The sequence below is a fragment of the Cervus elaphus genome, chromosome 2 (assembly GCF_910594005.1).
Source record: "Cervus elaphus chromosome 2, mCerEla1.1, whole genome shotgun sequence".
NCBI lineage: Eukaryota > Metazoa > Chordata > Mammalia > Artiodactyla > Cervidae > Cervus > Cervus elaphus.
This window is the reverse complement of record NC_057816.1, coordinates 25,922,761-25,944,867: the sequence shown is the minus strand read 5'-3', so window position 1 is coordinate 25,944,867 and position 22,107 is coordinate 25,922,761. Positions and strand designations below refer to the sequence as shown.

The following is a 22,107-nucleotide window of genomic DNA, read 5'->3' as shown; positions in this document are numbered from 1 at the left end:
TAAGCTGCTGTCAGTCCCTCAGTAAGATCAATGAACACCACTCAGGGAGGTATGGAAACAGTTTTCTGAATCCTCCCTGAAACAACTTCAAGGCAAGAATGAGATTCAATAAAATGCACTTTAGTAAAGAAACAACAAGGGACAGTGAATAGAACATGAATACTAGAGCCTGGCAGATCTGTGTTTAGAAAAACAAGTTCAAGGCTTGGATATTTAAATGTACCATCCAGGACATCTATGTTTCTAAAATCTCAACGGGCTGTTGTGACAACTACATGTAATACAATAAATAAAGGTAGACTGTATTATTTGGCAACTAGTAGACAAATAGTAGATAATATTAGTTTTTAGTCATTAAGTATAGTTGTCATTAAAAAAAAACCCACTCCAATTATTGAAAGCCAATTATTACAGTGTAAAATATATCTAAAACATTCTAGCCACATTCATGTCACAGATCAGAAACATATCTTGAAATGGTCGCAGAAAATACAGTGATAAATTGAGAGCATTTTGCAAAAGAAAGGCAATCCACTTAAATGCTATTATAAAAAGAACTCAATTGTACTGGAGAATTTTCTGTGTGCTTTCTGTTTTGGTCTTACTGATTTTTACTGCCAAGTAATTTCACAGAACATGAATGGGCAGAAAGCATATGTATGCTCAAGTGCTTTATGATATCAGTTCAAAATGTATCCTCCTTTTCATCTACTTTTATATAGCAGTTTTATCAACTATACTTGGACCACAGAAATGACTTACTAATTCTAAAGCTTTGAGAAACGGAAGGTCCAGGGACCTTCAACTATGCTATCAACAGATGCTATTCAACTCAGTTTTAATGATTCAATGCAACAAACATGTATTATGTTCTATCTATATTCCAGGAGCTGTAGAGCTCAGTAAAGAGCCAAAGATGAGCAAAACATAATCCTGAGGACACTCTATGTGTATACAACTGTTTACAGCAGAAAGTCTATGAAACACAATCTCACTGAGTATGCAGACAATATGAGTAAAAGTTCACCATGGATATGAAAAGGAAGCCTTCCACATTTATTGGGATCTATTTAAAAATACTGACTGGTATGCGGTACTTTATAAATTTAACAGAAACCAATATTTAAATGTTTTTGTTAAATCACAGAGAAGACAGGTTTATACATTTACTGAAGTCATGGAAAATTTGCTACCAAAGTGAATGATTTCCAACCTAGTATGAAACATTGTTTTGGGGAAAAACAACAACTAAATGTCATAAAAACAAACAAACAAATCAAAACACTCACGTGTTCACGAGAATACCATTAACTTGGGAGTCCTGCATATCTTATATCAATATAATGTTCTACTATCAACAGTACACTAAACAAATGTCTTAAAGCTTCCTCTAATGGAAATATCTTTCATCTCTATTGGGAACTTTCTCAGTCATGCATAGTTTATTTGAAATCCAAAGGTTCATTTGGTTCTGCCAGACTAAAATTAGACTACTTTGAATTTTATACTCACCCGATCCTCCTTTTGCCAAGTATTTGTTCTTTGCATAAAGGACAGAATCTAACATAGACTCAAAGAGAAGAAAATAGCCCTATATAAATAAAAAGGAAAAAGTGGTTTTCAGAAATGTGCAATATCATCATAAGCAGATAACTTTAAATATCTAGGCTACTATTTTAGCAAAAAATATTTTTTTTTTGTCTCTACCATGTAATAGTCTTCAAAGTTTGAAATTACTTTTCGCAGGAAATTCTCCATGTAATAATTAAATCAAGCCAGGGTACAAAGTGGATCCAGAATGTTTATTACAGTAGAACGTAATGAACCTTCTCCACCTGTGCTTCCACTTCCTAGACTATTGTTTCTTCCCCATTAAAAGGAAAGTTTCACACAGAAATTGCTAATGTATTGTATAACTTCCTGGAATACTGCAGTATGAATCTGCAACCAGTTGTTCTATTTGCCCCCAGAGGACATTTTTGATTGTCACAACTATTTGGGAGGTAAATGTCCTTTACTGGTAAACATCTTCTACTGGCATAAGATGGCCCCCCAAACAAACGTATGTCTGATCTCAAACGTCTATAAGGCTAAGACTGAGAAACTGGTTTAGAATATCTTTTCCCAAAGTTATTTTCTGCCCAAAGACATTCTCTTTGAAGAGTTTTTTTTTAAAAAAAAAAAAAAAGAGGGGGGGGGACTTTTAATTAAAGAGGTGAGGAAGATCAGATTCTCTATCCTCCTCGGAGAGATTCATAATGCACAACAGCACATTAACAAGTTCTGAAAAGTGTTACAGTGAAGAGTACGGCTGAATATATTTTAAATAAGTATTGCCCACTTTTTGACTAGAGACCTTTCTTTTCCTATGTAACATGTATCAACATCTCACACGACTCAGCAGAGTTGTTGTTCAGCAGTCTGAAACACACTGTGTGAAACTTGGCCCCAGTGCACTCCAGATTCTGGAGAACACCACTGACTCCTTCACCAAGAAAGGATAATCACAGCACAAATGAAAAGATAACTCACCACCACAGTAAGTCCCCTACATACGAACCAGTTGCATTCTGAGAGCACGGCTGTAAGTCCAGTTTGTAAATCCACCAGAGTTAGCCTAAGTAACAAGCTAACACAACTGGCTATATAGTACTATAACAGGTTTATAGTACATTTCATACAAATAAAACATAAAAAACAAAAAATTAAGAAAACATTTCTACTCTTACGGTAAAGCAACCTGAAAAGTACAGTAGTACAGTGTGATAGCTGGGCACATTTGAATCTTTCAGAGTTCGCTACTTGAAGGTTCGTATGTAGGGGACTTACTGTATCGGTGTCACATACACAGCACATTCTAGTAGTATGCTACACAGTTTATTATAGAAATGATAAAGTAATTATAAGTGAGAGATCAAAGCCAGTTTCTATTAGTCTTCTTCTGGGGCCCATCTCCCAATAGCCCTGAAAAGTAGGGAAAGTTAAGTCTTCAGTACAGTACTTATTAGCATACAGTAAACCCTATTATTGCTAAAGGTGAATGGATAAGAGTGTTACCCTCATGTCAGCATTGTGAAACAAAACTGTTTTCATTCATTTGTTCTGTGCACAAATTAAGGTTCTAACAAGATCAATATACAACACAATGAACGTTTCAAAGGTTTCTCTAACAGAAAAACCTGCAAAACTAGAGATGGGTCATTTTCCCAAGAGATTAACAGCAAATTTAAATTTACAGAAAATACAGCTCTCATTCTGAATCACTTATAACAGAACCTAATTAAATTGCTGCTAGCAACTCTACACTGGCATTTATCTTTTCCCTCCAACTCACTAATTTATTGATAAGAAAATAACTGCTTACAAAACACAGACTTAGCAACAAATCTTGTATTAATGTATTTACTTAGGAAAATTAAGGATTTGGACTTCCCTAGTGGCTCAGACAGTAAAGATCTGCCTGCAATGCAGGAGACCCAGGTTCAATTCCTGGGTCCAGAAGATCCCCTGGAGAAGGAAATGGCAACCCACTGCAGTATTCTTGCCTGGGAAATCCCATGGACAGAGGAGCCTGGCGGGCTACAGCCCATGGGGTCTCAAGGAGTTGTACACAACCGAGTATGCATGCATACATGCATGATAACAAAAGTGACAATAACAATGGTATTCTATATCACAGTGCTGTTGCAAGACCTAAATATGTTAATAAATGCAAAAGGGTTTACAGCAGTAAATCTTATCAGTTTAACTAAAAAAAATAAGTACTTAAAAATATATTTGTAAAGGCTACTGAGATTTTTAAAATTATGTTTAATACATTAGAGAAGGAAGGTTTACCAGATTCTTCAGAATCATATAGTATTTATTTAGTGAATGGTCCTTTATTAAAAATCCTTGAGTCAGAATTAAAATTCCTTTTCTTTTTTCCCCAGGAGTCACTTTTTTCCAGATTATCCAAGACTATGTATATGTGTGTGCATACAAAAAATAAAAAGACCCTTCTTTAAAATGTTTGAAATTTCTTTAAAATTCATAAACACAATTTTAAACCCAATCAAAATAATCTGATCAGACTGGCCAAATTAGTGCCAATTCCAACTTCAAGGTTCTCAGAGAGATTTTTTCCCTCTGGGTTAAAAATGTCAATTTTTCTTAATCCTCTGAAGTTTGGTATTTATACTAAAGAATTTCCTATATGTCTACTTCCATTCAAAATAAAAAATACCAATAAGCCCTTTTCCACATACCCCATAATGATTACCCAGAACCATGATCGAACAATATTAGAGAGCACTTCTGAGGTTCTAACTATTTAAACAATGTGATTTTCATATCAGAGAAATCAGTACTAGCAAGGTTAAGTGACTTATTTTAGGATATGTAGCTGGAAAAATAACTCTGGACAATCTTCAGATCCCATCATAAACACTGGCTTTAAGATTCAATTCCAAATGCTGCTAACCAAACTCAACCTGAGATAGAGGGGCAGGCAAACAAAAGGAGGATCATCATCCCTGGATGCACAAACATCCCTTCCTAGATGCCATGCATTATGTCACAAATTTCAGAGTGAGCCAACATTATTAGGTAGGAAAATTTCTGAAAGCAAATAATCAAACGCTTTTGTTGATACATTTAGCACAGTGCCTGGCACAGAGTTAACACATAAAACCTATTAAAGAGTATTGGCAGAAGTCATATGGGGTCTGCTACTATGGGATGGAACTGGGCTAAAATGGTAGAAGCAGAAGGTTTTTTTCTTTCCACATTCCTTTCTCCCCCTCCTTTTTCACTCTTCATTGGTGTACAATTAAAAACAATACTTTAAAGCTATTTCTTTAACTTTGGTTTTTAAAAATAACTTTGTTTATTTTGGTTGTGCTAGATGTTCACTGCTGCCCTTTTCGCTAGTTACAGCAAGCAGGGTCCACTCTCTAGCTGTGCTGCACAGTCTCACTGAGGCGGCTTCTGTTACAGAGCGTGGGCTGTGGTGGGGAGTGGGCTTCAGTACTTTCGGGTCCCGGGCTCTAGAGCACAGGCTCAACAGTTGTGGCAAACGGGCCTAATTGCTCTGTGGCATGTGGGATCTTCCCAAAACAGGGATCAAACTTGTCTCTCCAGCGCTGGCAGGCGAACTCCTCACCACTGAGCCACCAGGGAAAACCATATATCTATTTCTGATAATACCTTTTTTCCTTTCTGTAGCAAGATATTTGAATGGACATGAACTTGGGCAAACTCCAGGAGATAGTGAGGGACAGGGAAGCCTGGCTTGCTGCAGTCCATGGGGTCACAAAGAATTGGACAGGAATTGGCAACTGAACAACAAGTAAGATATTTCTAGTATAAGTATACGACAAGGGCTCTATTCTGTCAAAGTACTTTTCTAAACTTTACGGTAAAGATCAACTAAACTAGCAAATCAGTAGAATAGCATTTCTTCAAAACAACCATGGATTACCCATGTTCATATTGAGCCTGTCTACTAAATATGCCACATTATTATTATTATGGTCTAATTGTGCAGCTAGAGGGCTCTTAGCTCCCCTATCAGGGATCAAACTTGGGCCCTGGCAGTGAAAACGCTGAGTCCTAACCACTGGCGTACGTGCATGTTCAGTCGGGTCTGACTCTGCAAACCCATGGACTGTGTAGTCCACAAGGCTCCTCAGGACATGGGATTCTCCTGGCAGGAATACTGGACTGGGCTGCCACTTCCCCCTCCAGGGTAATCTGCCTGACCCAGAGATTAACCTGTGTCTCCTGCACTGGCAGGCGGATTCTTTACCACTGAGCCACCTGGGAAGCCCCTCTAACCACTGGACCACCAGGGAAAACTCAAGCCACATTATTTAATACTTGATGAAGACTGACAATTTCACTAGTCATTTCTTTCACTTAGTATCTGGATATCTGTTCACCTACTACCTCCTCAAAAAGGATTTTCTGGATTCTCCATATTAAATATCTTCTTTCCCCACCAAACTCCATCTCTTTATTCTGCTTTATACTCTAACATGGCACTTTAATGAAAACTGGTTATTTTAAAGTGCTGTTCTGCTTTCTAAAATTAATTTTCAAATATTAATAGTGGTAAATATCATCACAGTAATATTAAGTGTCCTTTATGGAATATCTTATTTAATTCGTCCCTAAAGCACATATTATTTTCATTCAGCTGACAAGGAAACTAAGCCTTAGAAATGTTACATAATCTAAAATCATAAGACTTAAAAAAAACAGCTCACAGTTAAAGAAACAGTTGAATGAGTCAGAATTTGAACCCTGGTCTATCTGTCTATAGAGGCCAAGTTCTAAGTAACTATTCTATGTTGCTTCTTATTGATTTACCTCAGTAAAAATAAGACTTGGTATTCATATTATATTATGGGGCTTCCCCGATGGCTCAGTGGTAAAGAATCCCCCTGCCAATATAGGAGATGCAGGTTTGATCCCTGGGTCAGGAAGATCCCCTGGAGTAGGAAATGGCAACACTGTCCAGTATTCTTGCCTGGAAAATCCCATGGACATAGAAGCTCAGTGGGCTACAGTCCATGGGGTTGCAAAGAGTCAGACATGACTTATTACACACATTTGTATTATATTATACCACGTTTGTAATTAAGGACTCAAGTGTTCTGAAATAAAAAATACCCAGCACATATTAAACAGGATTAGGTTTACAACAGGTACCTGATTGATAATATTTCAGAGTGAAAGCTTAGTTGGCAACTGGCTGTTAGCCAGCATTCACTGTGAAAAATACTACTTTAGAAAATCCATGAATATACTATATGTAGAAACAAAACTTAGTATTTGTGAGATAAATTAAAATGTCTAGTTAAGTATATTAGCAGATGAAAAGATTCATATATGGACTGCTCGCAGTTATTGTCCTTTCTCTCAACTTTCCACTTTGCTAAACTTCATTTTACTATAGGCTCCCTATGTGACAGAATGGGCTTTAATTTCCTGGGAATTGTCTTTGGTTCTGAACCAAGTCATTTATTACTGATATCAGAAGGCTTTGCTCCAAATGCCCTGCTTGTCTGCAGTGTGATTCAGACTGTAATTTCACAGGCTGCTGCCTCACCTGTAGGGGTGCCATCTGGAAGAGAATTATACTCCGCACTTTCTCCCATGATGCTCATGGAGCACTCTTCTTCCCAAATTGACATTCATTTGTTAAAATTAAAATTTGCATTTACACTTCAAAAATTAATTACTACAAAAGGAACACACTGGGTCAAATCTGGAACTAAAAGAGTCATTAACATTATTCATTGAAATAGGAACCTTATTTTAAAGTGCCTGTCCATGATATCTATTCTTGGAATAGACAAATTAATGATAAAAAGAAAGTTGTGATACCTTCAGAATAAGGTGCTTCTGCTGACTCATTTTTTTTTTCTTCAGTTCAAATAACTGAATTACTGATACACTCTTAGGCAGAATTAACCAGTTTAAAAAGTGGGGCCATGGGAAAGCAAAAATAAAACAAAGAGCTAATCTGTAGAAAGTCTAGTAACAAATAGGCAATAATATGGATTTATTTAAAGATAAAAAGATTATTCTAAATATTAAACAAGCTGCCTATAAAATCTAATTCCAAATTCTTTTTCATATTCTTTTCCATTACAGATTATTACAAGATACTGAATATAGTCCCTTGTGTTATGGGCTTCTGAGGTAGCTCAGTGGTAAAGAATACTCCTGTCAATACTGGAGATGCAGGTTCAATCTCTGGGTCAGAAAGACCCCTGGAGGAGAAAATGAATGCATTCCAGTACTCTTGCCTGCAAAATCCCATGGCAGAGGAGCCTGGAGGACTACAGTCTATAGGGCTGCAAGGAGTCTGACACGCCTGGGCATGTGCATGGACACACCGTGTGTTATACAGGAGGTCCTTGTGGTGTATCTATTTTATATACAGCAGTGTGTGTATGTCAATCCAAAACTCCCTATTTATCACATTCCCCCTTTCCCCTCTGGTAACCGTAAGTTTGTTTTCTATATCTATGAGTCATTTCTGTTTTGTAAATAAGTTCACTTGCCCTATTTCTTTTAGACTGCACATATAAATATCATGATTAGCTGTCTTTATCTGACTTACTTCAGTTACTATGATAATCTCTAGGTTCATTCATGCTGCTGCAAATAGTATTATTTCATTCATTTTTATGGCTAATATCCCACTGTGTGTACACACACACACACACACACACAGTTTCTGCTTTTTCCATTTATCTGTCAATGGACACTTAGGTTGCTTCCATGACGTGGCTATTACAAATAGTGCTGCTATAAACACTGGGGTACACGTATCTTTTCAAATTAAAATTTTCTCCAGATTTATAAGCCCGAGAGTAGAATGGCTAGATCGTATGGTAACCCTATTTTTATTCCTAAGGAATTTTCATACTCTTCTCTAGGGCTGCACCAATTTCATTCCGACCAACAGTGTAGGAGGGTTCCTTTTTCTCCATATCCTCTCCAGTATTTATTATTTATAGGCTTTTTAATAATGGCCATTCTGATCGGTGTGAGGTGTACTTCACTGTAGTTATGATTTTCATTTCTCTAATAATTAGTGATACTGAGCATTTTTTCATGTGCCTGCTGGCCACTTGTATGTCTTCTTTGGAGAAAGATGTATGTGTATTTCTGAAACAATATTCCCAATTCCCCACAGTGATTGAAAAAAATAATTTAAACTGGATATTCTACTTACAAAACAATCACTTGCTAGCACTTTTAAAAAGAGAATTATTGATATATTAAGTTACATTTCTATAACAGCACAGTCATACAATATTCTTAAGTTATAGATATTTCAGACTACAGGAAAGATGAACTCTATTAATAGTATGATTCAAGGCTTGAACAAGATCACATTCTGTTTCCTGCAAAAATGCATTTTTAGGAGCTACTGATCCTCTGAGTACAACATATATACCAGAAGAAGAAAAAACAGACCATCTAGTTAGATGCATCAGTAAGCTGGTCATCACCTTGAGAGTCATTTGCTAAAGCTATTATAAAGTGAATAAACATTGGGAAACAGGAGATAAAACCTATCGTCCAGCCAAAGTGAGGAACAGAAGAGGAAATGATCCTAAATAACAAAACAGAGACAACCAAATGTATCTGCAGAGTAAATATAAACTTAAAATCTCATCTGCTGCCACCTTGCCCCCTCCCTGCCAACCCAGTTTAGAACCATGGTCAAACACATATCTCCTCCCCACCCCAACACTGTTTCCAATAATTCTTAACGTAAGCTAGTCCTCTTGTGAATTCACCATGCTAATTTACAATGTCCAGGTGGCAGGAAAAACTTCAATCATTTAAAAGTAATTCTGCAACATACTTTGTTGGTAAAACTGAAAAAACAGGAACTCTCATACTACTGGCAAGAAGGCAGAATGGTAAGGTAAGTGCTAAGAAGAATTTGGTAAAAATTGTTAATACTGCATATGCATTAAGTCTTTGACCCATCAATCCCACCTCCAGGAACATGAAATAAAATGAATAATGTATAAGAATACACAATACATTATTATTTGTAACAGCAAAAGAATGATAGACATTTTCATGAATATTAGTTATTTACATTACATTTATCTAGACAATGGAATATTAACCAGCCATAGAAAAGAACGAGTATTTCTCTATAATGATATAGAATGATGGTCAAGATATAATTTTAAATTAAAAAACACAAAGCATAGAACAATACATAGAGTATATTAACTCTGCATAACACAAGGGTAAAAATGTAAACATATACATATCTAATATTTTAATAATAAGCCAAAAGCTAAAAATGAAACAAAAATTTATCTATTAACTAATGGACAGAAGAATGGAATCACTGAACTTTTTTGTAATTAAAACATAAATTTAAACTAAAAAGAGAAAAAAGAAGCAATTCTTCCAAACTGAAGAGAAAGAAAACAAATACATCTGAAGGTATGTCAAGTTGGTTACATAACCAAAGGAAATGCTCAGTTGTGTCTGACTCTTTGGACTCCACAGACTGTACTCGCCAGTCTCCTCTGTACCTGAAATGTTCCAGGCAAGAATACTGCAGCAGGCTGCCATTTTCTACTCCAGGGACTGAACCCATACCGCTTGCATCTCCTGCACTGGCAGGCAGATTCTCTACCACTGCATCACCTGGAAAGTCCCCCTCAGGTTAACTTTAAAACACAGTATTTAGACTATACATTTCTCATGAGATATATATTCTAGGACAAAAAAATATATATAAGGAAATCATAAATGAAGTTATAAAACTTCATTTACAAATTTTGTTACTAGTAAAATTCATGTAAAAATTTTGAAACTATTATATAGATACATATTAGAACAAATAAGCAATTTTTATTTTAAGAATCAAGATTTTTCTACAAAGAGATACAGTGTAAAGTTAAAGAATTAAAAATTCCATAATCTTAAATTGGAAATATCAGTGTAAACTCATGGCTTTTTAATACTAAAAAAATAGCTATATCTGTCTACTAAGAATAACATACAACCAGTGACAGTCCAGTAGTAACGAGCATTCCTAGAACTGAGACTGTGATCTCTAGATACTGTTTTCCAGTGAAAGAATCAGGATTCCTTGGCTCCTTCCAAGTTTAGGCAGTATAAAGTGACTGTAAAGAGGTTTATACTATCAGAAAGTATAATCTGGATTATAAACATACATTTTTTTCTTTTCATCATTATACCGAGGATAACTAGAAATTGTTAAAGGCATCTAAGAGGTTAATTCAAATGCTTATCATTAGCTAAACATGGGCCAATTCAAAAATCAAAATAATAATTACAATGGTTCAAAACACATCAAATATGAGTTCATAATGACACTACAAAAAAAAAACTCCAAAAATCCCTTTAGAAAATGCTGCAGAACAATTCATTATTCTAAAAATGTTACATAGAAAATATCCAGCATTTATCGCCCTTTCAACTATAAACTATACTTCATAACCAAGTATTTGATGAGAGAAAGTACTTAGTAACAAATAAAGAATAAATGATAGAATACCACAAATTTGTAACTTCTAATTAAATAATGAATCTAAGAAATCATTTTCAACGAATACTAAAATCTTTAAGTCAAACACTGATAGGGAACTTTTTTCCTGTTTTGAATTCCAACTAAGATCCTGAGAACAGAAAAAGGGAGGAAAGGAAGGGGCGAGTGTTCCACCATGACAACCCCACATGGAGTAGAGAAAAACGTTGTGATGGGGAAAGTGGTTACTTCTGAGTACTAAATCCGTGACTAGTTTGTATGATCCAGTTTTATAAAAACTGAAGAATTAAAACAAATCCAATTAAAAAATGGGCAGAAGACCTGAATAGATATTTTTCCAAATAAGACATACAGATGGCTAACAAGCACATGAAAAGATGTTAAATAATGCTAATTATTAAGAGAAATGCAAATCAAAACCACAATGAAATAAATGTAACTCACATCTGTTACAATGGCTATCATCAAAAAGTATACAAATAACAAATGCTGAAGAGGATGTGAAGAAAAGGGAACCCTTCCACACTGTTGTTGGGAATGTACACTGGTGCAGCCATTATACAAAACAGACTAGAGGTTCCTTAAAAAATTAAAAACAGAACTACCATAAGATCCAGCAATTCCACTCCTGGGTGTATATCCGGAAAAAACAGACACAGTAATTGAACAGGATACATGTACCCCAATGTTCACAGCAGCACTATTTGTAATACTTCAGACATAGACAGTGAAGGACAGGGAAGCCTGGAGTGTTGCAGTTCATGGGGTTGCAAAAATCAGACATGACTTAGAGACTGAACAACAAGACAAAGAAGCAACTCAAGTGCCCAGCACTAGATGATTGGCCTAGGAAGATGTCAAACACACACACATGAATATTCAATTCAGTTCAGTTCAGTCGCTCAGTTGTGTCCAACTCTTTGTGACCCCATGAATCGCAGCATGCCAGGCCTCCCTGTCCATCACCAACTCCCAGAGTTATACAAACTCATGCTCACCGAGTCGATGATGCCATCCAGCATATCTCATCCCCTTCTCCTCCTGCCCCCAATCCCTCCCAGCATCAGGGTCTTTTCCAATGAGTCAGTTCTTCACATCAGGTGGCCAAAGTATTGGAGTTTCAGCTTCAGCATCAGTCCCTCCAATGAACACCCAGGACTGATCTCCTTTAGGATGGACTGGTTGGATCTCCTTGCAGTCCAAGAGACTCTCAAGAGTCTTCTCCAACACCACACTTCAAAAGCATCAATTTTTCGGCACTCAGCTTGCTTCACAGTCCAACTCTCACATCCATACATGACCACTGGAAAAACCATAGCCTTGACCAGACGGACCTTTGTTAGCAAAGTAATACTCAGCCATAAAAAATAATGAAACACTGCCATTTGCAGCAATGTGAACAAACCTAGAGAACTTTATGCTTAGCGAAATGTCAGAGAAAGACAAATACTATACAATATCACCTATCAGTGGAACCTAAAAAATCGCACAAATGAATGTATATGCACAACAGAAATAGACTCACAAACTTGTGATCACCAAAGGGGAGAGAAAAAGAAGGGACAAATTAGAGGAATAGACTAACAGATACAAATTGTGACGTGTTAGTCACTCAGTCAAGTCTGACTCTTTGTGACCCCATGAACTGTAGCCCGCCAGGCTCCTCTGTCCGTGGGTTCTCCAGGCAAGAATATTGGAGTGGGTAGCCATTTCCTTCTCCAGGGGATCTTCCTGAACCAGGGATCGAACTCAGGTCTCCTGCACTGGCAGGCAAATTCTCTACTGTATGAGCCACCAGATACATAAACAATAAGGAAATACTACATAACAGATGAATTATACCCATTACCTTATAATAACCTGTAATGGAATATAATCTGCAAAAATCATGAATCACCATGCTGAAAGTAACACAATATTGCAAATAACACACATATTGTAAATAGCATGATACTGTAAATCAAACTATCCTTCAGTTAAAAAAAATCTAGAGAAGAGGATATAAAAAAACAACAGATGAGTTTAACAGATTGTGAAAAATAACTTCAGAAAAAAAACAGGTGGACTGAAAAATTATCCAGAGTGCAGTTCAGAAAGCCAAAACATTAGAAAATATGAAAGAGGTGAAGAGGCATGGAAAATGGAGAAGTCTAATAAATATACAATGGTAATTTTAGAAAGGTTTATTAAAACAAGATACAAAAAACTCAAACCATAAAGAAGTTTGATAAATCTGATACACAAAGTTAAGAATGTCTATTCACCAAATTACACCAAAAAAAGAGAGAAATGACAAACCAGACACTGCCAACAAATATAACTGAGAGAGAATAACGTACCTGTCAAGACAGGCTAGGTTACAGGGAAGTCACAGGGCCACATCTAACTTCAAAGGAGACAGAAAGAAACATTCTATTATGTGCCTCAAAACAAAGAGAAGCAAAAGATATGACAGTAGGCCGAGTAACAGATTGATAATTGTAATAGATAAGAAACTCAGAAAATAAAAAGACAAAAGTCACAAACAGAATGATAAGCAAAAGAAATGAACAGAAATTTTATAGAAGACAATGCTGAAATGAGCTACAAGCTCATTTAAAACTGTTGTAGTTTTGATTTCCATTTATCTAATAATGAGCAATCTTGAGCATCATTTCATGTGTTTATTAGCCATCTGAATGTCTTCTTCAGAGAAATGTCTGTTGAGGTCTTCTGTCCATTTTTTTATTGGGTTGTTTGTTTTTCTGATACTGAGCTACATGAGCTGCTTATATATTTTGGAGATTAATCCTTTGTCAACTGCTTCATTTGCAATTATATCCTCCTATTCTGAGGGCTGCCTTTTTATCTTGTTTTTTGCCTTCCTTTGCTGCAAATTTTTTTAAGAAGTAAAACTCTGTTTGCAGATGACATGATACTATACAGAGAAAACCCTAAATATACTATCAGAAAATTACTAGAGCTAATCAGTGAATATAGTAAAGTCCCAGGATACAAAATCAGTACATAAAAATCCTTTGCATTCCTAGACAGTAACAATGAAAAATCAGAAAGAGAAGTTAAGGAAATCAACCCACTCATCACTGCAACAACCAAAAAAAGATACCTAGGCGAAGAGCTGGACTATAAAGAAAGCTGAGCACTGAAGAATTGATGCTCTTGAACTGTGGTGTTGAAGACTCTTGAAAGTCCCTTGGACAGCAAGGAGATCCAACCAGTCAATCCTAAAGGAAATCAGTCCTGAATATTCACTGGAAACACTGATGCGGAAGCTGAAACTCCAATACTCTGGCCACCTGATGCAAAGAACTGACTCCTTGGAAAAGACCCTGATGCTGGGAAAGATTGAAGGCAGAAGAAGGGGACGACAGAGAATGAGATGGTTGGATGGCATCACCAACTCGATGGACATGAGTTTGAGTAAGCTCCAGGAAGTGGTGATGGACAGGGAAGCCTGGCGTACTGCAGTCCATAGTGTCACAGAGAGTAGGACACGACTGAGTGACTGAACTGAACTGAGGAATAAACCTATCTATGGAGACAAATGGAGAAGGATGGCAACACACTCCAGTATTCTTGCCTGCAGAATCCCAGGGATGGCAGAGCCTGGTGGGCTGCCACCTATGGGGTCGCACAGAGTCGGACACGACTGAAGCGACGTGGCGGCAGCAGCAGCATGGAGACAAAAGAGCTGTATACAGAAAACTATAAGACGTGAATGAACAGGTGGAGAGACATACGATGTTCTTGGACTGGAAGAATCAATACTGTGAAAATGACTATACTACCCAAACCAATCTACAGATTCAGTGCAATCCCTATCAAATTACAATGGCATTTTTTCACAGAACTAGAACAAAAAATTTCACTATTCGTATGAAAATGAAAAAGACCCCAAATATCCAGAACAATCTTAAGAAAGAAGAATTGAGTTGGTTTTCATGACTTCAGACTATACTACAAAGCTACAGTCATCAGGAGAGTATGGTACTGGCACAAAGCAGAAATACAGACCAATGCAACAAGACAGAAAGCCCAAAGATAAATTCACATACCTGGGGGCACCCTGTCTTTGACAAAGGAGGTAAGAATATATTAAGACAATGGAGAAAACATAGTCTTTTCAATAAGTACTGCTGGGAAAACTGGACAACTACATGTAAAAGAATGAAATTAGAACATTTCCTAACACCGTACACAAAGATAAACTCAAAATGGATTAAAGACCTAAATGTAAGACCAGAAACTATAAAACTATTAGAGAGAAACATAAGCAGAATACTCCTGGACATAAGTCACAGCAAGATCCTCTATGACCCACTGCCTAAGGCAATGAAAATCATGGCTTCTTTAACTTGTCCCTTGAAGTACTAAGACTAGCTCAAGAGAATGAATTGAAATTCCAAGTAATTAGGGAATAGTTAACTAAAATCAGTGCTGCAAGGGCTCAAAAAAATATTAAAGGCAGGTGTTTTATCTTAAGAGTCTGTGAGAATTTTGTATTTCATTCCATAAAAATAATAATGATGCCCCCCTTGAAGCTTCATACAGACATAATTTGTCATTTCTCAAGCACATGATTAGAGGTTTTCTAAATCCACGTTGTGAAGCACTGGAGCAAGATTATTATAAACTGGTAGAATTTATATTATTACTCATGGCATGTGAATCAAATATCTGTCCCAGGATAATCCTTAAGTAGAACCACTTCATACTAATTATTATAATAATCATGACTGAGCCAATTCAGTTACATGAAACAGAGCTTGTAATGAACACCCATCTACTTTTGCAAACGCAAACTGTTAAATTTTAGGAGCTTACTTTCACTCCCTGGCAGAGCTAAACAGTATTATCTAAAAAAAATTTTTTTTAATTGCTATACAATTTTAGAGTTTGAAATCAAAATTAACAAAAACTTCATGTTCTCTGGCTAATATATTGAAAAATTTTTGTAAGGACAGTTGATTCATACTCCTGAGTAACTTACGCCCTTTACCTTCATAATTAGAATAACTTACAACTTATTGAGCAAAATGTTTCTTTTTTTAAAAAAGTAATGCATACAGGACTTAAGCACTAGAATGCACTGGGAATTATGGAGAGCCAAAAACAAATAAATCCAATCAAATCAATCATATATGAGCACAGAATCTCTTGGTAAATGCAACTTTCAGAACTTTGATGAACGAGATATAAAACATCTAAAATATATTTCAAAAGCAAAAACTTTATCCACATACATAAGTGTTTCAATATAAACACGATGCTTAAAGGACTATTTTCACTTACATTTGGTCTCAAGCCCCTGAGGGTTAAATTTCTCCTATAGCTTTCAAGATTACAAAACAGCCTCCTCTCTAGAGTAAGAAATAAAATAGCTGCAGAGTGTGATCTAAATTTTAATCTAAACAAATATTAAGATTAAATAAAGCAGAAGCTGGGGAGTGATTAAGAATACAAGTAAGAACATATGTAAAGATTATAAAACTGAAATAATTGAACATAAGAGGCTTATTCTTAATCTTATTTTTACTGTTTTCATTTTATTCTTAATTCAGAATAAAGGAAAAATTTAAGAAAAAAAATACTTACAAACCACAATTTTCAAATTCAGCATTCAAGTACTGTAACTACTTCTCTGTTAATATTTAAAATACTAAAAACAAAAAAGCCTATTGAATGTGTATTTTATACTTTACCTGAAATAATTATGTAATATTAGTACTGCCTATAATTTATTTACAGAGCAGCAAACTGAGAATTATTCTTGAAATATACATATAATACATTTTAATATGAAGAAAAATATAAAAAATCCCAACCCCAATAATCCACATTCATCAGCTGTTTGTATTTCTTTGCATTCATTATAGGCAGAGTCAATTAGTAAATATTAGCCATGGAAACAGAGGGTCTTCTGCTTTTACAAAGGGCTCAAAAGCCAAGAGAGAAGCACCAAGTATATTCTTCCCTCAAGTTTTAATAATACTGATTTCACATATATTATCATTTCCAGCTTTTATTAACTGCATAATCTACTCAAGCAGCTCATTCACTATAGAGTCCTTAAAAGTTTGTACAACTTTCAAAATGAGTGGCTAATTACTGAGATCTTATTAGTGCCAGAATGTTTTATGAAATTTCCATGTATTAATTCATTTAATCCTCAAAAAATCCCTATAAAGTAGGTACTATTGCTGTGTTCATTTTAGAGAGAAGGAAAGTGAGGCACAGACAGGTTCAGTAATACACCCAAGGTAACAAACCAAGATACAGCAAAAGAGCACCAAGAATTCAGGTGGTCTGACTCTAGAGCAATAAATATACTTAACTCTGTCTCATCTTTGCCTTCCTCTGATGTATAGAAAATTATAAATAAGACTGTGTCTGTGGCCAGTGAATTTCTATTTGGAAAAGCTCTCTTACATATTTCATCATTTACTCATACTGATCCCTTTGACAAATTCTGACCATATCAAGTAAACCCTGGTTCCCAATCTCAGAGAATGGAGAAAGGTTTATGAACAATTAATTCTAATACACTGTAAAAGTATGTAACAGAAGCTTAAACTAAATTGCAAAGAAAGGGGAAAAGATTTTATATGTGATCAAGGGGCAGCTGCACAGGTGAGGCGTGCAGAAACTGTGGCAGTCTGCCAGACAGGGAAGGTAGAGTACATGACATGAAGTCAGTCAGTCTGCTAACACATATTTCTCTCATCATCAGTATATTTCATTAAAAGACAAATTTTTTATCAAAAATATAAATAATAACATGATTTTAGAAAGAGAAGCCTGACAGAGGAGCCTGGCAGGTTACAGTCCATAGGGTTGCACAGAGTCAGACACGACTGAGGTGATTAAGCAAGCATTTGCTTTTTTAATTATTATCATATTGATTGGTTTTTAAAAATACCAGAAGTTGGGCAATAAAACGATGACTTTTTCTCTGATGGAACAACAAAAAATAAGAAAAATAAGGGAAAAGACTGACCAGAGAATATAGAGTTGAAAGTTACATCTTACATTTCCTTATCTTGAACCACTGGACATTAGATTATGTCTACTTTTAAGTAAACAAAATACATACTAGACATAGACAATTTTATTTTGCTTAAAATTTTCAGAGTAATATACACAAAAGAGAAAAAAAAGACTAAAAAAATCCTTAAATTCAGGTCATAAGCATATTTCTTATCAAGGACTAGAAAGGCAAAAATGTACCTGTACGATTAAAAATTTGTGTTGCGAATCAATCTCTTATACTTTCCTTAACACTAAGATTAATTTAGCTTATCTAACTTACTAAACTACTTACATAATTATTATTACATCATTTAAGGTAAGAAGAGAAATCAGGAAAGGCCACCTAATCTTCATGGCAGTTGGCTGACACAGCATGGCTTCGCTGCCAGACCAAACTAAAAACAACAAAAACATTTCAACAGTTGAAATTGTAACCTGTGATATGCTTCACAGCCCAGATTCTATAGTGTTGATAAACTAAATGACAAGTCATGTTTCTAAGTGATAAAGTCTAAAGTGATAAAATCCTGAAAAGCTATTTACCAACAACAAAGAGTATTAAATGTAAACGAAATATACCCCATCATTGTGGGTGTGGGCGGTACATGCATGCACATTACACAGACACCTGTGCTGGTGAAATGGGATGGGAAAGTTGAGAAAATTTTAGGTCACTCTGTGAAAAGCAAGCCTAGACAGAAAAATTACAAAGGACAATTTGAATGCATATAGTACGTGATCATGACAACGTAACTTAAAGTTCACCTAATGTATAATTTTGCTGATGGTCCTGATGACAGAAAATAACATGTCCAAACAAGATTCATCCCTGGCAATTGTATTATGCAGTGCCGGGATCTTATCTATGTAAATATTTGTAAGAAGATCATGCTGAAAACTTAGATGGCAAACAGCAACATCAAATCAGTCTATCTGGGCTTACTGGCTCATAGGACAAGAATCAGGGATGCTTACTTTGAACAGTACTATTAGGCCGTCAGAAATGAGAGGTCATAAAGAAGGGCTCTCTTGGTACAGTAAAATGTAAAATATGAGAACAGATATTCATAGGCATACATAGTAACATACTGTAGAAATTAAACTTTCTATTCAACTGATAACAATTTTATCAAATAGAAATTTCATTCAATAAAAATGAAAATGTAAAATTAAAGAGAGGCCTAAATACGGAAATTTGTAAATCTAAGGGGCAAGTTTATTAAATGACATGCTAACAACAATGATTTGGGTTTTAAAAACACATTCTTATCTGAGAACATCTTGAAAAATAAAAGCAAAGCTCATGAACAGCTGCAGACAAAAAACATATCTAAATTAAGCCATGAAAGAGTTAGTGGACCACAGCTGAAGAAAACAGATGTACATCTCTACAATATATGATGCCTACATTGCTATATTGGATTACAAGTTCATTAAACATCTGTGTCCAATTCTTCAAGGTACATTATTTTTTTTTTTTTGGTTCTTTCTTGTTCAAAATACTTTTAAAAAGAAAAAAAAACACTATGCCATCGTTTAAATTTTAATTATTCTAATTTTTGCATCTCTACTGCTATATGTAAAAAAGAAAAAAAAAAGAAAAGAAACTTCCAAAGTCAGGATTCTATGCAAGATATTTTAATTCTAAAATGCTGGTTCAAGAAAATGTGGCTTTAAAAATCATTGTTTAAACAACTTGGGTTTAAGTAGGAATATCTGAAGAAATGTTGGATGTATTTTAGGAAGCATACTTGCTTCTTGTTTAATTACGTAATTAGAATTTTCCAGCATCGAGGCTCACAAATTCTAGTATATGTACCAAAGTTGGGAGAGGATCTAGAATATATTATAAACGATATTGCCAAGCCACAAAGATGACTCTATCACCTGTAAGTTACAGCGTCTAATGCTCCAACGTGTAACAGATCTACTAGACACCAACCTCACTGATGTATACAAGGAAAGGCTGACAGCAAGATAATGCAAACTCTCAAATTACACCTTTGTGCAGAGAAAAAGAAATTTCTTAGCCATCACATGCTGGACACATGTGTTTTTTCCCCTTTCTGAAGGGTTTCTGAAAGCATCTCAGTTGCAAAGAACGTACCCTTTTCATCTCAGGTTCCAGTGACTCAGTATTGCTTGCATGACACTGACTTCCTGATAGAGGCAGAGATCATTCCTGACCAAACCCCCAAAATAAAAAAGTACTGCAACAAGAGCCCAGGGTCAGGGTCACACAGTGGATGCTGGAATTATGAGAGGTTTGTCAGGTAGGAATTGGAGCCACAAAAGAAACAATTTCTGCCAGCAACACCACCAGAGGCAAAAAAAAAAAAAGAAAATGCCCTGACTTCTCCTTTCGTAAATCTCCCATTAGTGTTTCCTATTAGATTCCCCAAGCCCAACTGAAGTTGGCTGTCACAGGAGCTGAGAAAAAGCCACCTGCAGTGTTAGCCCTTCTCTATCAGACAGCAGAAAACAGAAGAAGGGTGTAAAATGAATCTTAGGGAAAACAAGCCCAAGATCAGCACACCTTTCAATAAAGTTTACATCATAATTGTGACAATCTCATAAATTCACTCAAACTAGCTAGGTTTTTGTTATTATACTAACTGGCTCTAAGATTTCAATTTCATATTAATGTTTCTCTTGAGAGTCCCTTGGACTGCAAGGAGATCAAACCAGTCCAACCTAAAGGAAATCAGTCCTGAATATTCATTGGAAGGACTGATGATGAAGCTGAAACTCATATACTTTGGTCACCTGATGCGAAGAGCAGACTCATTGGGAAAGGCTCTGACGCTGAGAAAGACTGAGGGCAGGTGGAAAAGGGGATAACAGAGGACAAGATGGTTGGATGGTATCACCAACTCAATGCGCATGAGTTTGAGTAAACTCCTGCAGACAGTGAAGGACAGGGAAGTTTGGTGTGTTGCAGCCCACGGGGTTGCAAAGAGTCAGACATTACTGAGAGACTGAATGACAATTAATACTTCTAGACAGTGATTCAAGTTTCAAAATGAAAGTTCCTGAAACATCAATATCCAGAAGGATAATTCTGCTAGCCTGGTCAAGAACTATCACCAGGTTAACTGAGGTGACAGGAAGTTTTAGTAAGGTCTATCTTTTATTTTGCTTACAGTGTAATTTGGGGTAATTTAAAAGATGCATTTCCCCCAAAAAATAAATGATCCTTAGAGAAATAAGCACTACATTAGGCAACACTTAGTACAAACTACTTAAAGTTGCTGTCAAGCAGATGCCTCAAATGCACTTTCTCCAAAGCACCTTTTTGTAGTCTTTAAAGAGATGTTAGATTTTCAGTTATGTATAACTAAATTCATTCCTCCTCACTCAATTTTTAAGGGAAATCAGAGTACGGACACACATTACTTGGTTAAAGAAGAACAAGGGTATTGTGATCAAGAATTGTTAGAGGCCAACCTTAGCATGAAAAAACTCAACATACTGTTTCAGATGCAAAAGAGTAACTGTTAACAACAGTGACTGTCACAGGCTCTGAACTGAAATCACGACATTAAATCTGAACATTTCAAAAGTGCCCTAATTCTAGCTATTTTGCTAGAATTGTTATTCGAAATTTATAGATAATTATAAAGCAAAATTCATTCTTTTCAAGAAGCTTTGATAAATTCACTTAATTAAAATACAGGTATCAAATATAGTTTCTTTAAAAAAAAAAACCTTAACACTTTCCAAATGGTTATGCAGAACTACTATATACTTGTCTTAATAGAAGTGGCATACCAACAAGTCAAATCAGTTGACAAATACCATTAATTTTACTTTACAGACACTTTATAAATACTTTGGCCTTGATTTATGGTTTTAAAAGCAAATTATAAAGTTATATAATAATATACATTTATTTCATTATTTTAATGATGCCAATAAATACTATTTTATGTGGTATAGGTGGAAAAGGAAATGGCCACCCACTCTAGTATTCTTGCCTGAAGAATCCCATGGACGGAGGAGCCTGGTGGGCTACAGTACAAGGGGTCGCA

At 35.7% G+C, this 22,107-nt stretch overlaps 1 protein-coding gene across 1 annotated transcript in view; it reads right to left on the bottom strand.

Moving 5' to 3' along the window:
* The window catches only part of PRMT3 (protein arginine methyltransferase 3), a 122,832-nt gene that overhangs the window by 60,504 nt on the left and 40,221 nt on the right, over nucleotides 1-22,107 (bottom strand). Inside the window, exon 11 of the mRNA XM_043875092.1 lies at nucleotides 1,513-1,591. Within this exon, the coding sequence (XP_043731027.1) occupies nucleotides 1,513-1,591 (79 nt within the window). The remainder of the gene's footprint in view (nucleotides 1-1,512; nucleotides 1,592-22,107) is intronic.